This window comes from Dasypus novemcinctus, chromosome 2 (genome assembly GCF_030445035.2).
Source record: "Dasypus novemcinctus isolate mDasNov1 chromosome 2, mDasNov1.1.hap2, whole genome shotgun sequence".
In the NCBI taxonomy this organism is placed as follows: domain Eukaryota; kingdom Metazoa; phylum Chordata; class Mammalia; order Cingulata; family Dasypodidae; genus Dasypus; species Dasypus novemcinctus.
This window is the reverse complement of record NC_080674.1, coordinates 140,342,729-140,358,681: the sequence shown is the minus strand read 5'-3', so window position 1 is coordinate 140,358,681 and position 15,953 is coordinate 140,342,729. Positions and strand designations below refer to the sequence as shown.

The following is a 15,953-nucleotide window of genomic DNA, read 5'->3' as shown; positions in this document are numbered from 1 at the left end:
TTCCCCTCAGGTCTGAATGCATATACCTCAGACCCAGCTCTATGCAGGGATGAGAACTGAAGGCCTTCAGTTCTAATATAAACTTCTCAGGTAAGAGGCCCTAATTGGTCTAGGTTGGATCAAGTGACAACCCTGTTCATTCAAGTGTAGCTGGGGAGACAGGGTCACCATTACTCAGTTCTCAAGGACTGTCATCATGAGCAAGAAAGACACCCCAGAAGATGTCTCACAGTGTTAACATAGTGGGAGAAAATGGAGACAATTTGTGAACCAGAATGTCAGGGGGCTGAAGAATCAAGATAAGCTTGGGAGAACTTTGAAATAAACATCATCTTTATAGATGTGTATATATGTGTACGTGTGTCGTACAGAGGAGGTCAGTTACTATACCCCATTTTCCCAAGAATTTGACAAGGTGATGTGTAGGAGCTATGTGCTTTTGGAAGGGGCAAAAGGAGAGGAAGTAAGGAAGGTAACTGAGCACCAAAGAGAAAGAGAATGGTTAAGTCACCTGTGATGCAATGACCTTCCACTATAGCCCCAAATTGGTAAAATCATTACATGATTGGTGTGATGGGATTTCTTATGTGCCAGATTCCTGTCCAAGTATGACCTGGGGCAGAACAGAGACAAAGAGGTTTAAGAAGAATTAAACTAATAAGTTGTGTAGTCTTTGAGCTACCTCAGGCCCTGGATATTGGAGCCAAGTTTATCCAAGTTTTCAAGTGCAGCAAAGCCCTAAGTAACATCTGCGTTAACAATTGTCATGGCAAAAAAAAATTGGAACTCACCTAAATTTCACCAATAGGAGCTTGATTATGTAACTTGTTATTAAATTAAAAACTCAACTAAATGCAAGGTACAATCCGGATCCTTCACAGGAGAGAGTTTCTGTGCTCTGTTTCTATCTACAGTTGGGCTGGTGGTATGCAAAGCTGAGGCATTTAAAAATTCTTTGGTGTTCCTTATAAACTAAAATGCCTAATCTATGGGCACAATGTGCAACAGAAGAGTACAAGACAAACAAACAGGAAATGATGGCCCATGAAAAGGAAGGGGATAAAAATCCAGAAAACACCAATGAAAAAGGTAGAATGTGGACATATCAAAGATTTTTTTTTAACATAACTTTATTTCAAATTCAAAAAAATAAAATAACAGAAAAAGGCAGCTCACCAAGTTACAGAAGCATTACTCCTAAAAAGCCAAACATATAATTTTTTTAAAAAAAACTTCAATATTCTCAAGGATGAAGGAAAACAGAAAGAAAGAACTAAAGGATATCAGGAAAACAGTGAGTGAGCAATATGATAATCTTAGTAAAGAAAGAGAAATTTTAAAAAGGAACAAAACAGAAATACTGGCGTTGAAGACCATAATAACTGATATGAAAAATTTCCAGGAGGGTTTCAAAAGCAGATTGCAGGGAGCTGATGTGGCTTAAGCAGTTGAGTGCCCCACATGGGAGGTCCTGGATTTGGTTCCCAGTGCCTCCTAAAGAAGACAAAGGGGAAGTGGATTTGGCTCAACAGATAGAGTGTCCACCTACCACATGGGAGGTCCATGGTTCAAACCCAGGGCCTCCTGACCCATGTGGTGAGCTGGCCCATGCGCAGTCCTGATGTGCGCAAGTAGTGCCCTCCCATGCAGGGGAGTCTCCTGCGTAGGGGAGCCCCATGCGCAAGGAGTGCGCCCTGTAAGGACAGCCGCTCTGCGTGAAGAAAGTGCAGCCTGCCCAGGTGTGGCACTGCACGCATAGAGAACTGATGCAGCAAGATGACACAACTAAAAAGAGATACAGAGTCCTGGTGCTGCTGACAAGAATCCAAGCGGACACAGAAGAACACATAGCGAATGGACACAGAGAGCAGACAATGGGATGGGGGGAGAGAAATAAATAAATCTTTAAAAAATAAAAAATAAATAAAGAAGACAAAGAAACAGGCAATGGGCAAACATCAAGCAAAAACAAGCAGACAATGAACAACAACAAAAAAAAAAACGAGAAAAAACATGCAAACAATGAGCAGACAATAAGGAAAAAAATGAGCAGGAAGAAGATGTGGCTTAGGCATCTGAGCACCCAAGCAAAAACAATAAGCCAACAGACAAGGGAGTCATTGGGGGGGGGTGGTGAGCAGATTGCAGCTGTCAGAAGAACAAATCAGCAAACTCAGACAAGACACTTGAAAGGAGTCAGCTGAGGAGAGAAAGAAAATAGAATTACAAAAAGCAAAAATGGCCTAAGAGACCTCTGGCACGTCATCAAGCATACCATTATATGCATTATGGGAGTCCCAGAAGGAGAAGAAAGGGGAAAGGAACAGAGGAATATTAGAAGAAATAATAACAGAGAACTTCCCAAACTTAGCGAAAGACATGACTGTGTGCATCCAAAAAGCCCAGAGAACACCAAACAGAATACACATGAAGAAAAATGCACCCCATTAAATATTGATCATACTGTCAAACACAAAGGACAAAGAGAGAGTTCTGAAAGCTGCAAGAGAAAAGTAACATGTACAAGGGAGTCCCCATTGTGCTGAGTGTCAATTTCTTGTCAGAAACCATGGAGGCAGAAAAGCAGTAGTTTAAATACTTAAAGTACAGAAAGACAACAAGTCCCGACCAAGAATTTTATATATGGCAAGACTTTCTTCCAAAACTGAAGAAGAGACAAAATATGCTTTTGGAAGGGACAGAAGAAGTGAGGAAGTTTATTCCCAGATAAACAAAAGCTGAGGGAGTTTGTCACCACTAGACCTGCCCTACAAGCAATGCTAAAGGGAGTTCACACTGAAGGAAAAGGACACTAGTGGTTCAAAGTGGCGTAAAGAAATAAAGACCACTGGTAAAGGTAACCATATGGGTATTTATAAATGGCCAGTATTATTATAGTGTATTGTTTGGTATGAAACTCCACTTCTAACTTCCTACAGCTGCTAAAATGCAAATGCATAAAAAGTAATGATAACTCTATGGTTTCAGACATACAATGTACAAAGATATCAGTTGTAACAAGTACAAAAACAAAGTGTGGAGAAAGAAGAGTATAGGAAAAGTATATGTGTATGCTACTGATGTCAAGTTGGTGTCAAACCAAATATGATTGTTATATATTTAGGATGTTAAATTTTTTTTTTTTAAAGATTTATTTATTTATTTAATTTCCCCCCCTCCCCTGGTTGTCTGTTCTTGGTGTCTATTTGCTGCGTCTTGTTTCTTTGTCTGCTTCTGTTGTCGTCAGCGGCATGGGAAGTGTGGGCGGCGCCATTCCTGGGCAGGCTGCTCTTTCTTTTCACGCTGGGTGGCTCTCCTTATGGGTGCCTCCTTGCGCGTGGGGCTCCCCTACGTGGGGGACACCCTTGCGTGGCACGGCACTCCTTGCGCGCATCAGCGCTGCGCATGGCCAGCTCCACACGGGTCAAGGAGGCCCGGGGTTTGAACCGCGGACCTCCCATATGGTAGACGGACGCCCTAACCACTGGGCCAAAGTCCGTTTCCCAAGGATGTTAAATTTTAACCTCGGGAAGCGATTTGGCTCAAGCAATAAGGCCTCCACCTACTATATGGGAGGACCTGGGTTCAATCCCTGTGGCCTCCTAGTGAAAAAGAAGAAGAGAAAGCATACCTGCACGGCAAGCCAGTGCCTGCATGGTGAGCTGAGTGCCTGCACAGTAAGCCGAATACCCACATTGTGAGCCAAGTGCCCACGTGGTGAGCCGAGTGTGCACGTGGTGAGCCAAGTGCCCACACGAGTACCTGCATGGCAAGTCAAGAGCCTGCACAGTGAGCCAAGTGCCCATGCAAGTGCCCATGTGGCAAGCCAAGTGCCCACATGAGTGTGCGCATGGTGAGCCAGCATCAGTACGGTCAGCCAGTGCCTATGTGAGTGTCTGCATGAGTGCCCACATGGTAAGCCAGTGCCCACACAGTAAGCCAGTGCCTGCGTGGCAAGCCAGTGCCCACACAAGTGAGTCACGCAGCAAGATGATGATGCAACAAAAGAGAGACAAAGGGGACAGTCAAGGTGAAACACAACAGAGATCAGAAACTGAGGTGGCGCAATTGACAGGGAATCTCTCTTCACATCAGCAGTGCACCAGGATCAAATCCTGGAGAATCCTAGAGGAGAAAGACAAGAAGAGAGGACAAAAGGAGAAATAAACACAGGAGATCACACAGCAAATGGAAAGAGAGAACAAAAACAGCAGGGCCGGGAAGGGGGGGGAGGAAAAAAATTTTAACCTCATGGTAACTACAAGAAAAATAGATAAAAAATATATACAGGTAGAAAAGAGCACTCAAGAAGATACAACACCAAAAAATCAAATAAATATAATAGTACACATTAAAGGAAGAATTGAGGGATGAAAACATAGAAGACTGACAAAGGCCAAATAGAAAAATGGCAGAAAAAAGTCCTACATTATTGGTAGTAACTTTAAATGTAAATGGATTAAATCCTCAAAGCAAAAGGCAAGAGGTTGGCAGAATGGATAAGAAAGTATGACCCAACTATATGCTGTCTGAAAGACACTCATATTAAAAAATACAAGTATGTTGAAATTTAAGGATCAAAAATATATACCATCAAAGCGGTAACCAAAAGACAGCTAGGGTAGCTGTGCTAATATCAGGTAAATAGACTTTAAGTTATAAACAGTTATGAGGTACAAAGGTGGTCATCATATACTAATAAAAGGGTCAATTCAAGAAGATATAACAATTATAAATGTACCAAACAACAGAACCCCAAAATATATGAAGCAAATACTGACAGATTTGAAGGGAGAAATTGGCAGTAATACATTAATAGTAAAAGATGTTAATACACCACTTTCAATAATGGATATAACATCTTGTCAGAAGATCAATAAGGAAATAAAATACCATAATTATAACATTAATCCAAATAGACTTAATAAAAATATATAGGGGGCAGTGGATATAGCTCAGTGGTTGAGTGCCTGCCTCCTATGTACAAAGTCCCAGGTTCAATCCCTGGTACCTACTTAAAAAGAGAGAGAGAAAGAGAGAGAGAGATGCATTGATTGGGAGTGGATGTGGCAGCTGAGCACCTGCTTCCCACATGGGAGGCCCTGGGTCCAATTTCTGATGCCTTCTAAAAACAAAACAAACAAGTAAGCATACAGAAAAGCCAATCAAGGTAGCTGACATGGCTCAGTGGTTGAGTGCCACCTGCCCACATATGAGGTCCTGGGCTCATTCCCTGGGCCCTGGTACCATAAAAAAAAAAATTTTTTTTTAAAGAAAAGAAAAGTATAGAGCAATATTTCTTATGAATATAGAGGCAGAAATCCTCAACAAAATACTAGCAAACCCAATCCAAATACATATTAAAAGAATTATACACCATGATCAAGTGGGATTTATCCCTGGTATGCCAGGTTGTTTCAACAAAGAAAAGCAACTCATTTAATTCACCACATTAACACAATGAAGGGAGAAAAACCCACATGATCATCACAATTAATGAACAAAAGGCATTTGAAAAAATCTAGCTCCCCTTCTTGATAAAACACTTAGAACACTAGGAATAGCAGGAAACTTCCTCAACATAAATAAAAGCATATATGAAAAGCCCACAGCTAACATCTACTTAAGGGTGGAAGACTGAAAGCTTTACTAAGATCGGGAACATTACAAAGATGCCCACTGTTACCACTGTTATTCAACATTGTACTGAAAGTTCTAGCCAGAGCAATTAGGCAAGAAAAATAAATAAAAGCAACCAAATTGAAAAAGAAGTAGTAAAACTTGCCCTAGTTGCAGATAACATGATCCTATATACAGAAAATCCTGAAAAATACACAATAAAGCTCCTAGAGCTAGTAAATGAATTCAGCAAAGTGGCAGGGGAAAAGATCAACATCCAAAAAAAAACAGAAGTGTTTCTATAATCAAGCAATAAACAATAGGAAGAAAAAATTCCATTGACAATAGCAACTGAAAGAATCAAATTACTAGGAATAAATCTAACGAAGGATGTAAAGGACTTGTACACAGAAAACTACAAAGCATTGCTAAAAGAAATCAAGGAAGACCAAAATAAATGGAAGGAGATTCTGTATTCATGGATTGGAAGACCAAATATTGTTAAGATGTAAATCCTACCCAAAACAATTTGTAAATTTTACACAATCCCAATCAAATTCCAACAGCCATCTTTGCAGAAATGGAAAAGCCAATTATCAAATTTACATGGAATGGTTAGGGTTCCCAAATAGCCAATGCCATCTTGAAAAAGAAGAACAAAGTTGAGGACTCACACTTTCTGATCTTGAAACTTATTACATAGTCACAGTAATTAAAAGAGCATGGTGGGGGAAGTGGATGTGGCTCAAGTGATAAAACTTCCAACTACCATATGGGAGGACCTGGGTTTGATCCCTGGGGCCTCCTGGTGAAAAAGAAGAAAAGAAAGCATGCCCGCATGGCGAGGCAGTGCCCACACAAGTGCCCATGTGGTGAGCCAGTGCCCACACGAGTGTCCTCATGGTGAGCCAGTGCCCCGCTCCAGTGAGCAATGTGGCAAGATTATGACACATCAGAAGAGAGACAAGGGGAGAGTCAAGGTGAACTGCAGCAGAAACCAGGAACTTAGGTGGTACAATTGACAGGGAACCTCTCTCCACATCAGTCCCAGTGAATCCTAGAGGAGAGAAAATGAGAAGAGAAGAAAACACAGCAGCAAAAACAGCAGAGTGGGAGGAGGGGATGGGGGGAAAGTAAATAAATAAATAAATGTAAATAAAAAATAAAACAGCATAGTGGGAGCAGAGGTGGTTCAAGCAGCTGGGCTTCTCCCTCCCACATGGGAGGTCCCAAGTTTGGTTCCCGGTGCCTTCTTAAAAAAAATAAGATGAGCAGACACAGAGAGCACATAACAAACAGATCCAGAGAGCAGACAGACAGTGAGCACAAACAAGGAGAGGCAGAAATCAATACATCCAGAAAAACCAACATGTACTGGCAAAGGACAGATATTTAGACAAATGGAATAAAATTGATAGGTAAAAAATCAACCCTTACATATATGGCTAACTAATTTTTGACAAGGGGGCAAATACTTTATTGGGAAAAAATAATCTATCAAATGGGGCTGGGAATACTGGATATTAATTTGAAAAAAAAAAAGGACCCTGACTTCACAGCTTACACGAAAATCAATTTAAAAATGGATCTAAGAGGAAGTAGATTTGGCTCAACTGATAGAGCATCCACCTACCATCTGGGAGGTCCAGGGTTCAAACCTAGGGCCTCCTGACCCGTGTGGTGAGCTGGCCCATGCTCAGTGCTGACATGCACAAGGAGTGCCTTGCCACGCAGGGGTGTCCCCCATATAGGGGAGCTCCACGTGCAAGGAGTGCACCCCATAAGGAGAGCCGCCCAGCGCGAAAGAAAGTACAGCCTGCCCAGGAATGGCGCTGCCCACACTTCCCTTGCCACTGAGGACAACAGAAGCGGACAAAGAAACGAGACGCAGCAAAGAGACACAGAGAACAGACCCCCGGGGGAGGGGGGAAATTAAATAAATAAATAAATCTTTAAAAAAAAAAAAGGTTCACAAAATGTTAATGGCTGAATTTAGCCTCTGTACAAAGCTGAGGGTCCTTCATGTCTACCGGCCTCAATGGGAAACAGCTACATTGGCTTAGTATTGCCACTGACAAAACAAGTAACTGTATTTTTATTTTGTGTCTGGCATCTATGTTGAACTTTCTAGGAGTTCTGATTTAATTTTCATAGGTATTCTAGGTATACACAACCAAATCATCACAAATATTATCATTTGCTTCCTCTTTTCAATTGTTTTATCTCTTATTCTGTCTCCTGCATTTTCACTATAATGCTGTTTCTTTTAACATTGACAATTAAAATAGGTCTTATTGTTTTGTGGGAAACTTGAGAATTTGAAAATAAAGTTTTTCCAGAAAAATAAATGCCTAAGAACAATAAAGAAAATTGAGGAAAAAGAAGGATTAATTAGGAGGTACTTGCCTTTTAAGCCATAGTTGCTAAAACATTGCAGGGGGGGTCCTAGCACAAGTAATCATTGGAAGAAAACAGAATGCACAAACAAGACTAAATTTGTACATGGTTAGCTTTGACAGTGGAATTTCAAATCAATAAATAAGCGATTATTTAAAAAATGATGTTCCAATAAAATAAAAATTAGAATTAGGGATATAACCATAAAAAAAACTCTATTACAATTGTAGTTTAAGAATAATAAAATAAAATATTTTGAAATAATCTTGGGACATAAAAGGTCATTCTAAACATGAGTCAAATATAGGACTCCATAAACAAAAAAATTGTGAAATTTGACTATATAACAATTTAATGACTCCTGGTTTAGTTTCCTTGGCTGATCAAGCAGATACCATGCTTACTGTTTTGAATTTACTTACTGTTTTGAGGCTAAGAGAAAGTCCAAATCAATGCATCACCAAGGTGATTCTTTATTCCTGAAGACTGCATTCTGGAGTTGGTTGCTGGTGATCCTTCATCCTGGGCCCCTTTGTCACATGGCAATGTACACAGTGGTCCTCTTGGCCTCCCTCTTCTCTTCTATGTTCCATTGATTTCAGCTTCTGGCTGCTCCTTCTGGGGCTTTTTTTTTCTGTTTGAATATTCAGCTTATAAAGGACCCCAGTAATAGAGTCCTGATTGAGGTGTGCCACACCTTAACTGAAATAACCTCAACAGAAGTTCCTACTTGGGAAGCAGATGTGGCTCGACCAATTGGATGCCTGCCTACTGCATTGGAGGTCCTGGGTTCAGGTCCTATGCTTCCTAAAGACAACAAGCAGATGCCACTCTTGCAGCAACGAGTTAGATGCCTCACTGCTACAACAAGCTAGACACCTAGATGAGCAGATGCCACAAGCCAACAGATGCCACAGCCCATAGGGAGCAGATGTGGCTCAGGTTGTTAGGCACTTGCCCCCCATATGAGAGATCCTAGGTTCAGCTCCCAGTGCCTACTGAAGATGGGGAGCAAACAAGGAGCAGACAGACAAGAGAACCATCTGGGGGTGAGAGGATAAATTGAAAAATAATAAAACAGATAAATCTTTAAAAAAAATTAAGGTCCTCCTTACCATGGGTTCACACCCACAGGAATTAATTAAGTTTAAGTACATGCGTTCTCTAGGACACCTACAGCTCCAAACTACTTCTCTGAGTAAAATGATCACAAACTTAAAAGGCAACAAATATTTGTAAATACAAAACATGTAAAATGTTTAGTTTTTACAAACCAATATGAAAAAGATAAAATCCAATAGAAAAACAGGCCAAGAATTTGAACAGGCAATTCATGAAAAAAGAGCAGTCTCTCAACAATAATATGAAAGGTACTTAATCTCATAAAAATAATATATTGACTTAATAGATAGACAAATTTCTAAAAAGTTTGACCATTCTCAGTTCTCCTGAGGAAACAGGTTTGGATAAAACTTACTTAAAGACCACTATGATAATATCTATCAAAATTAAAAGTGCACATATCCTTCGATGCAATTTTATTTCTAAGAAGTCATCCTATAGAAACACTTGGGTAAGTGCTTGAATATCTGTTCATTCCATCATTGCAGTTAATAATCTAGTTGTTCAACAATAGAGTACTAGTTGGATAAATTATGGAATGGCCATGTAGTCCATATAACATAATGCATAAAAAGAATGAATTAGATCTATATGTGCTGACATGGTAAAGGTGTCCATAAAACACTGAGAAATGAAAACAGCAAGCTTAAGAACAGAACAGGGGGAAACGGATATGGCTCAACCAATTGGGATCCTGTCTACTATCTATGAAGTCCAGGGTTCAATGCCAGGGCCTCCCAGTGAAGGCAAGCTGACCCACGGACGCAAGCCAGCACACATGGAGTGCTGGCCCATGTGAGAATGTGGCCCATGCAGGAGAGCCGCCCTGCGTGGGAATGCCACCTCAAATGGGAAAAGCTGCCCCGCGCAGTAGTGCCAGCCAATGCAGAGAAATGGTGCAGCAAGATGATACTACAAGAGACACAGAGGAGAGAAAATAAGAAGAGTAACAGAACAGGGGAGCTGAGGTGGCACAAGAGAGTAATTGCCTCTCTCCCACTCTGGAAGGTCCAAGGATTGGTTCCCTGGAGGCACCTAATGAGAATACAAAGAGACACAGAAGAACACAAAGGGAAAGAACAAAAAGAGCAGACAATGGGGGGAACAGGGAGAAATAAAGAAAAAATAAATCTTTTAAAAAAAGCAGCACAGGTAATAAGACCCAATTTTTAAACAAAATGTGCCCAGAGGTCACATCATCAGAGACCCTCCCTAATTCCTATAGTTAATTGCTCTTTAGCCCTAACCTTGAACTGTTTTTACTTAACAACCTCATTGGATATAGCCTTTATGTGTTTTATGTCTGTAAAAGCACCAGGCATACAAGGACTTTTTTGTTCATTGCTCTGTCCCCAGCTCCTACAACTTTTTAGATATCCATTAAGTTATCAACTTAAAAAATATGAATTGGTAACCCAGAAACATATATGTATATTAGAAAGTTATGTATGTTTCAAAGGATCAGGATTTAAAGAATAATCTCTCCACAGTCTGACATTAAATACAGATGCATGTAAAATATCGTAAAATAGTATTTGTTTAATCCTTTTCCTGGTTTACTTATATAGTCTCATTTGATCCTTGTAGCATCCCTGTGAAATACATAAAAATAAAAATAATTAACACGTTTACCCTTTATGGTTTGCTAAAATAATTCTTTCCACTGACGGTCACAATCCTGTTCAACTCATTCCTTCCTATTTTACTCTCGAGGGTACTTCCAGTTTTCTGAACACTAAACACTGTTTCATTCTTTTTTGTCTTTGTATAGAAATAGATCCCTCGTTCCAGAATGTTCTGCCCTGCCTCATCCATGCAATATACGTGTACTCATCCTTCAAAGTTCTGTTCAGGCCCTTAAACCGGCCTCACACATGTTCTTCAAACCAAAGACACCACACAAAAGACACTCCCGCAACCGGCACTACCCTCCTCCAAATTCGGTCCACCTCAAAACGCTACCCGAGGAGCCCTCTACGCTCGTCTGGCTCCGCCCACGTCTAAAGCAGCCTGTGTTAGAAGACCCCGCCCCCTCCGTGGAGTTTCCCGAGACCCAGCGCGGTTATCCAGATCTGCGCTAAGATGGCGACTCCCATGCACCGGCTCATAGCCCGGAGACAGGCGTAAGTGAGGGCCCCAGCCGGGCGACAGGGCGGGCTGGGGACGGGAAGACGCGCGTCAACGACCGGTGAACGGGCGTTTGGATGCGAGGCCGGACTCGGATCCTCACTTGGGAACGGCGGACTGTAGCCGTTTCTCTAACACTTTGCCTGTCTTCAAGCGGCTCGGGTCCGTGAGATAAGTTTGGTGCCCACGGTCTAGTGATTCTGCGGAGGACGTAAAGTCCACGGGCGGGGACAGAGATAGGTCTGAGGAGAGCAACTCCGTTTGGTTCCCTCGAAAGGGACCCCCAAGAGTTGATCATTAAATGATTTCTTGACTTAGAGTGTGCCCCTCCGTCCACCCCACGCGCGATCAGATGAGGCCTGAAGTGGTCCGACACTCCACTCTTGCGTTGTAAACCTTCAGTCCCCTGTGTAGCCTCCAGCACAGCTGGCTTTCCCCAACCGCTCCAAACCGATTTCCCTAGGAACAGACTGATTACAAGCCAGTTCTTCTCCCAATCTATCTTCCCAATTTCTGCCATTCATTCTGCCCTCCAGCGAGTATTAATTTATTCATGACCAACCACTCTGTGCCAGAATTTGGGTATAAAGAAAAGGAGGTGTTCAAGCTAGAATCCCTCCTTTCAGGAAGCTTACATTCTAGTGGTGGAAACAGTTGATAAGCTAAACAAGTAAACACAGTTGATTATAAGGGCTTTGGTGGAACGAGAGAAAGAACCACTTTAGGTTGGATGAACTGGAAAGGCATCTCTGAAAGGGTGGCATTTGAACAGAGATTGAAAAGATGAGAAAGGAGCCAGCTGTGAGAGATTTGAGAGAAAACCAGGCAATGGGACAATTGAATCGAAGCTAGAAATAATTTAGTTTTTTTTTAAGATCCAGAAGAAGGCCATTTTGGCTCATGAGCAAAAGTGGCACAAGCTGAGATTATAGAGGCTTGCTGCAGACAGATAATGCAAGGGTCATTCCAGATGCCGCTTTCTTGTAAAGCCTTTCTTCTACCAACCTGCAAACCCAAACAATGTCTACCACTTTTTCATTCTCTCAGCATTTCATGACTTCACCATATGCACATTTACAGTATAGCTTATAATCTCTTAGCATGTGTATACATATAATGCTTTTGTTTGCTTATACTTATTTTTCTGTTTATATTTCTTTTATTTTCAGAGCCCTGTCCCTTCTCTTCTCCCCTCCAACTGACTTCACTTCTGGTACCTGATTAAAAAGAGTCCCTTGAGCATAAGGATAAAGACAGGGAGTCAGAGTAGTAAAGGGCTTTGAAGTCAGTTATGAGGTAAAAAATGAGGTGATAATAATACTTAATAGGACTGCTAAATGATGCCACCAGGTCTCATTTCTTCCTCTCTCTCAGTTCTACTCTTTTGGGTATTGACTGCGCACTTGCATAAGCTCTCTCCTTTGGTCTCAAGATGCCTGCCTTTATATTCTCTCAGCTTCAAGTTGATTGCATCTCATTGGTCTAGATTGGATTACATGCCCAACCCTGAACCATGTGTAGGAGATTGTGAAGCCCTGATTGACTTAGATTTCATTCTCCTCCCAGCACAACCGAATGTTCACCATCAACCAGTGATGAGCTGGGTGGGTAGATTAGATGTGGTAAGTGAATGTTAAATTGACAAAATAATCAATGTGTACTGTAAATATGAAGTGAAAAATAAGTCTTCTTGAATTTATTTCTCAAGTAAAGTTAGTTTAACATTTATAAATGTTCTGTTCCTACCGTGTGCCTGTATTTGGTACATGACTACATAACAGTAAAGACAAATCTTAACCTTTACGAGCTCTGGCCTTATTGGGAAGGAAACACACGGTATATAATAAAAGATGTCATGGTATACAGTTGTAAGTTCCCCAGGGATTCAGAGAAGGAGGTTTTAGAGGTTAGGGGAGTCCAGGAGAGATTGGGGTATATATTTGGGGGGAAAGCAGGAGATGAGCCTTTACTTTTTATTTTATATTCATCAAAAAGCTTTACTTTTATTTCTAAGGGGCATATATCATTTCCATAGTAACAAGGTAAAACTTTTTAAATTGGTTATAAAAAATAAGAAAGTATCTGGATTAATAGAGAAAAGGAAGAAATGAAAGGAAAAAAAGTGGGCTTAAATTTGCACTCCCCATTCAGCATATCTTTTATGGATTAATCAATTTCCTTTAAATCAATTGTGAAATTATTTTCCATCTTTGGATTATAATTATATATGTCCTTATGTAAATAGGATTGTCCAGGGTCATTTCTTCTGCTAAACCAGGTGTTCTTAACTGAGTCCATGGAAAGATTTCAGGGGTTCCATGAGCTTGAATTGAAAATTCAAAAAAACAGTATTCCTGTGGGGATGTGTTGGTGCAGGTGTGATATATTTATTAAATCATACACAGTATAGTGTGGACCTAGTATGATTTTTATTTTGATGTAGTGTGTTCTGAGTGCAGTGCATAACTGCCTGCCACAAGGTTGGTAAGGATGGTGGAGATGGTTTTATGATGCCATGGGAAAACTCGAATTTCTAAATGTTTGCCAAAATGATCATTTGAACAGATGTGGAGCTGTGTTAGGTTATCAGGTATTGGAATTATGGGAAAGTTGTAAAGTATAATTTTGAATAATCCTAAAATTTAATTTCAAGACACACAGATGTTGAGTGTCATAAAACTATCTGCCACTACATTCTGAGAAGGGGTCTGTGGTTTTCACCTTACTGGCAAAGGGGTCCATGGAACAAAAAAGGTTAAGAACCCTTGCACTAAACCCTCTACTGAATTCCATTAGTCTCTCTTCAGCATTCAGAGTAGTCATCTAGCCTTGGCTTAAAGACCTCTGATCATGACAAACTCACTATCTCATAAAGTGACCTGTTATATTTTTCAAAGAAGTTTTGAAAGGAAAATAATATTTAAAAAGCCAAAACCTGCTTCCTTCTAACTTCTCTGCTTTTGGCCCAAGCTGTGATTTCAGTCACAGACCCTAAATGTTTACTACATGAATTGCCATCAAGTCAGGGCTCCTCTATCTTGTATTTGTATTGATTCTCTGGACTTAAGTGTCAGACATGCCTTTATCTTTGTTAAATTTCATCTTGTTAGATTTTACAGAGTTCCAGCCTGTCAAGATCTTTTTGAATCCTAGTTCAGTCATCCATAGAATTAGTTACTCTCTCTGCTTTGTGTCAGCTGCAGATCTGATAGATATTCACAACTGTGTCCTCATCCAAGTCATTATAAAAATGTTGAACAAGACCAAATTGAGAACTAAACCTTTCAGGCTACCACTGGATGCCTCTACTTCAACTCATTAAACAGCACTCTTTGTCCATGATGTTCAATTGATTATAAATCTAGCTAATATTATGACTTTCTAATACGACTTTATGAAATACAAATACCCATAGGCTATTTAAGGGCATTATTAGTCTGTAATGATTTGATACCTAGTGACTGTGCCTTCTTTTTCTGAGTGGATTTTATAAATCCAGCCAGAATTTTGCCTGGAATGGAAGTCAAATTCACTGGTCCAGTTTGTAAAATCTACCTTTTTCCCTCCTTAAGAATCAAAACAGCATTTTGTGGAGCAGATATAGTTAACTGGTTAAGCACCTGCTCCTGATGTATGAGGTCCTGGGTTCAACCCCCAGTACCTCCTGAAAAAAAAAAAAAAAAGCATTTGTCCACCTCCAGTCTGATTGTTCGAGTTCCTCAGATTACCAGTGGCAGTACAGCAGTCTCACCTGGAAAAGTGTGTAGGAGAGTAATTCATCTGGGCCATGTGATTTAAACACATTTAGAACAGATAAGAACTCTGTTACTGACTCCTCTTGTATATTGAGGTTCATTTCTTCTCTTCTCAATCTGCATATAATTATGTTTGCAAATTAAGACTAAAGCGAAATAAAAGTAGTTCTGCTTGTTCTTTGAACCTATAACATGGCAACATTGGTGGCCTGTTTGCCTAGTATACCAGATAGTTCCCTTTTTGATTCTCTGTGCTTTGAACATAACCAAAAAATAAAAGGTTTTGATGTTCTTGATATTTTTCACTAGGCTCAGCTTATTTTGCAAGAAGGTTTCAGATATTTCTTTTGTAGACCTTTACCACTCTTCTGTACTCCTCCTTAATTCTGTGTTCCTTTAAAACATTGTTTTATGATTTTACATGTAATCCTGTAGAAAATTTAGAAAACATGGATAAGGAAAAAAAGTATATGATCCTACTCCAAAGATAATCATTGTGTACATTTTATCGTACAGCCTTTTAAAGAATTTATAATATTTTAAATGGCCTCATAGTACTATTCTCTGCATGAACATACAATAGCCTTTTGGCCATTTCTTCTGTTGCTGGATAAATAGGTTTACTTTTTAAATTTTTTTTATTTCTCCCCACCCCATCATTGTTTGCACTCGCTGTTTGTTCATCTTCCCTTTAAGAGGCACCAGGAACTGAACCCAGGACCTCCCATGTGGGAGGGAGGCACCTAATAGCTTGAGCCACCTCTGCTCCCTGCTTTGTTAAGTCTCTCATTATGTTTCCTTCATTGTGTCTCTTATTGCATCATCGTGTTGCATCAGCTCACTGCACCATCCTGTTGTGTCAGTTTGCTGTCTTGCTCATCTTTAGGAGGCACCTGGAGCTGAACCTGGGGCCTCCCATGTGGCTGGCAGGAG

The 15,953-nt window shown here is 40.5% G+C and overlaps 1 protein-coding gene across 4 annotated transcripts in view; it reads left to right on the top strand.

Moving 5' to 3' along the window:
* The first annotated feature begins 11,156 nt into the window (after nt 1-11,156).
* Nucleotides 11,157-15,953, top strand: part of ZCCHC10 (zinc finger CCHC-type containing 10) — a 37,958-nt gene continuing 33,161 nt past the window's right edge. For 2 of the 4 annotated variants that reach the window (XM_004456475.3, XM_004456477.4), the window contains exon 1: nt 11,157-11,261. In XM_004456475.3, coding sequence (XP_004456532.1) covers nt 11,221-11,261 — 41 coding nt within the window. In that variant the 5' untranslated portion in view covers nt 11,157-11,220. Of the gene's footprint in view, nt 11,262-12,751; nt 12,888-15,953 lie in introns of those variants that run through there. The other 2 variants (XM_058278669.2, XM_023588234.2) reach the window with 2 other exon arrangements.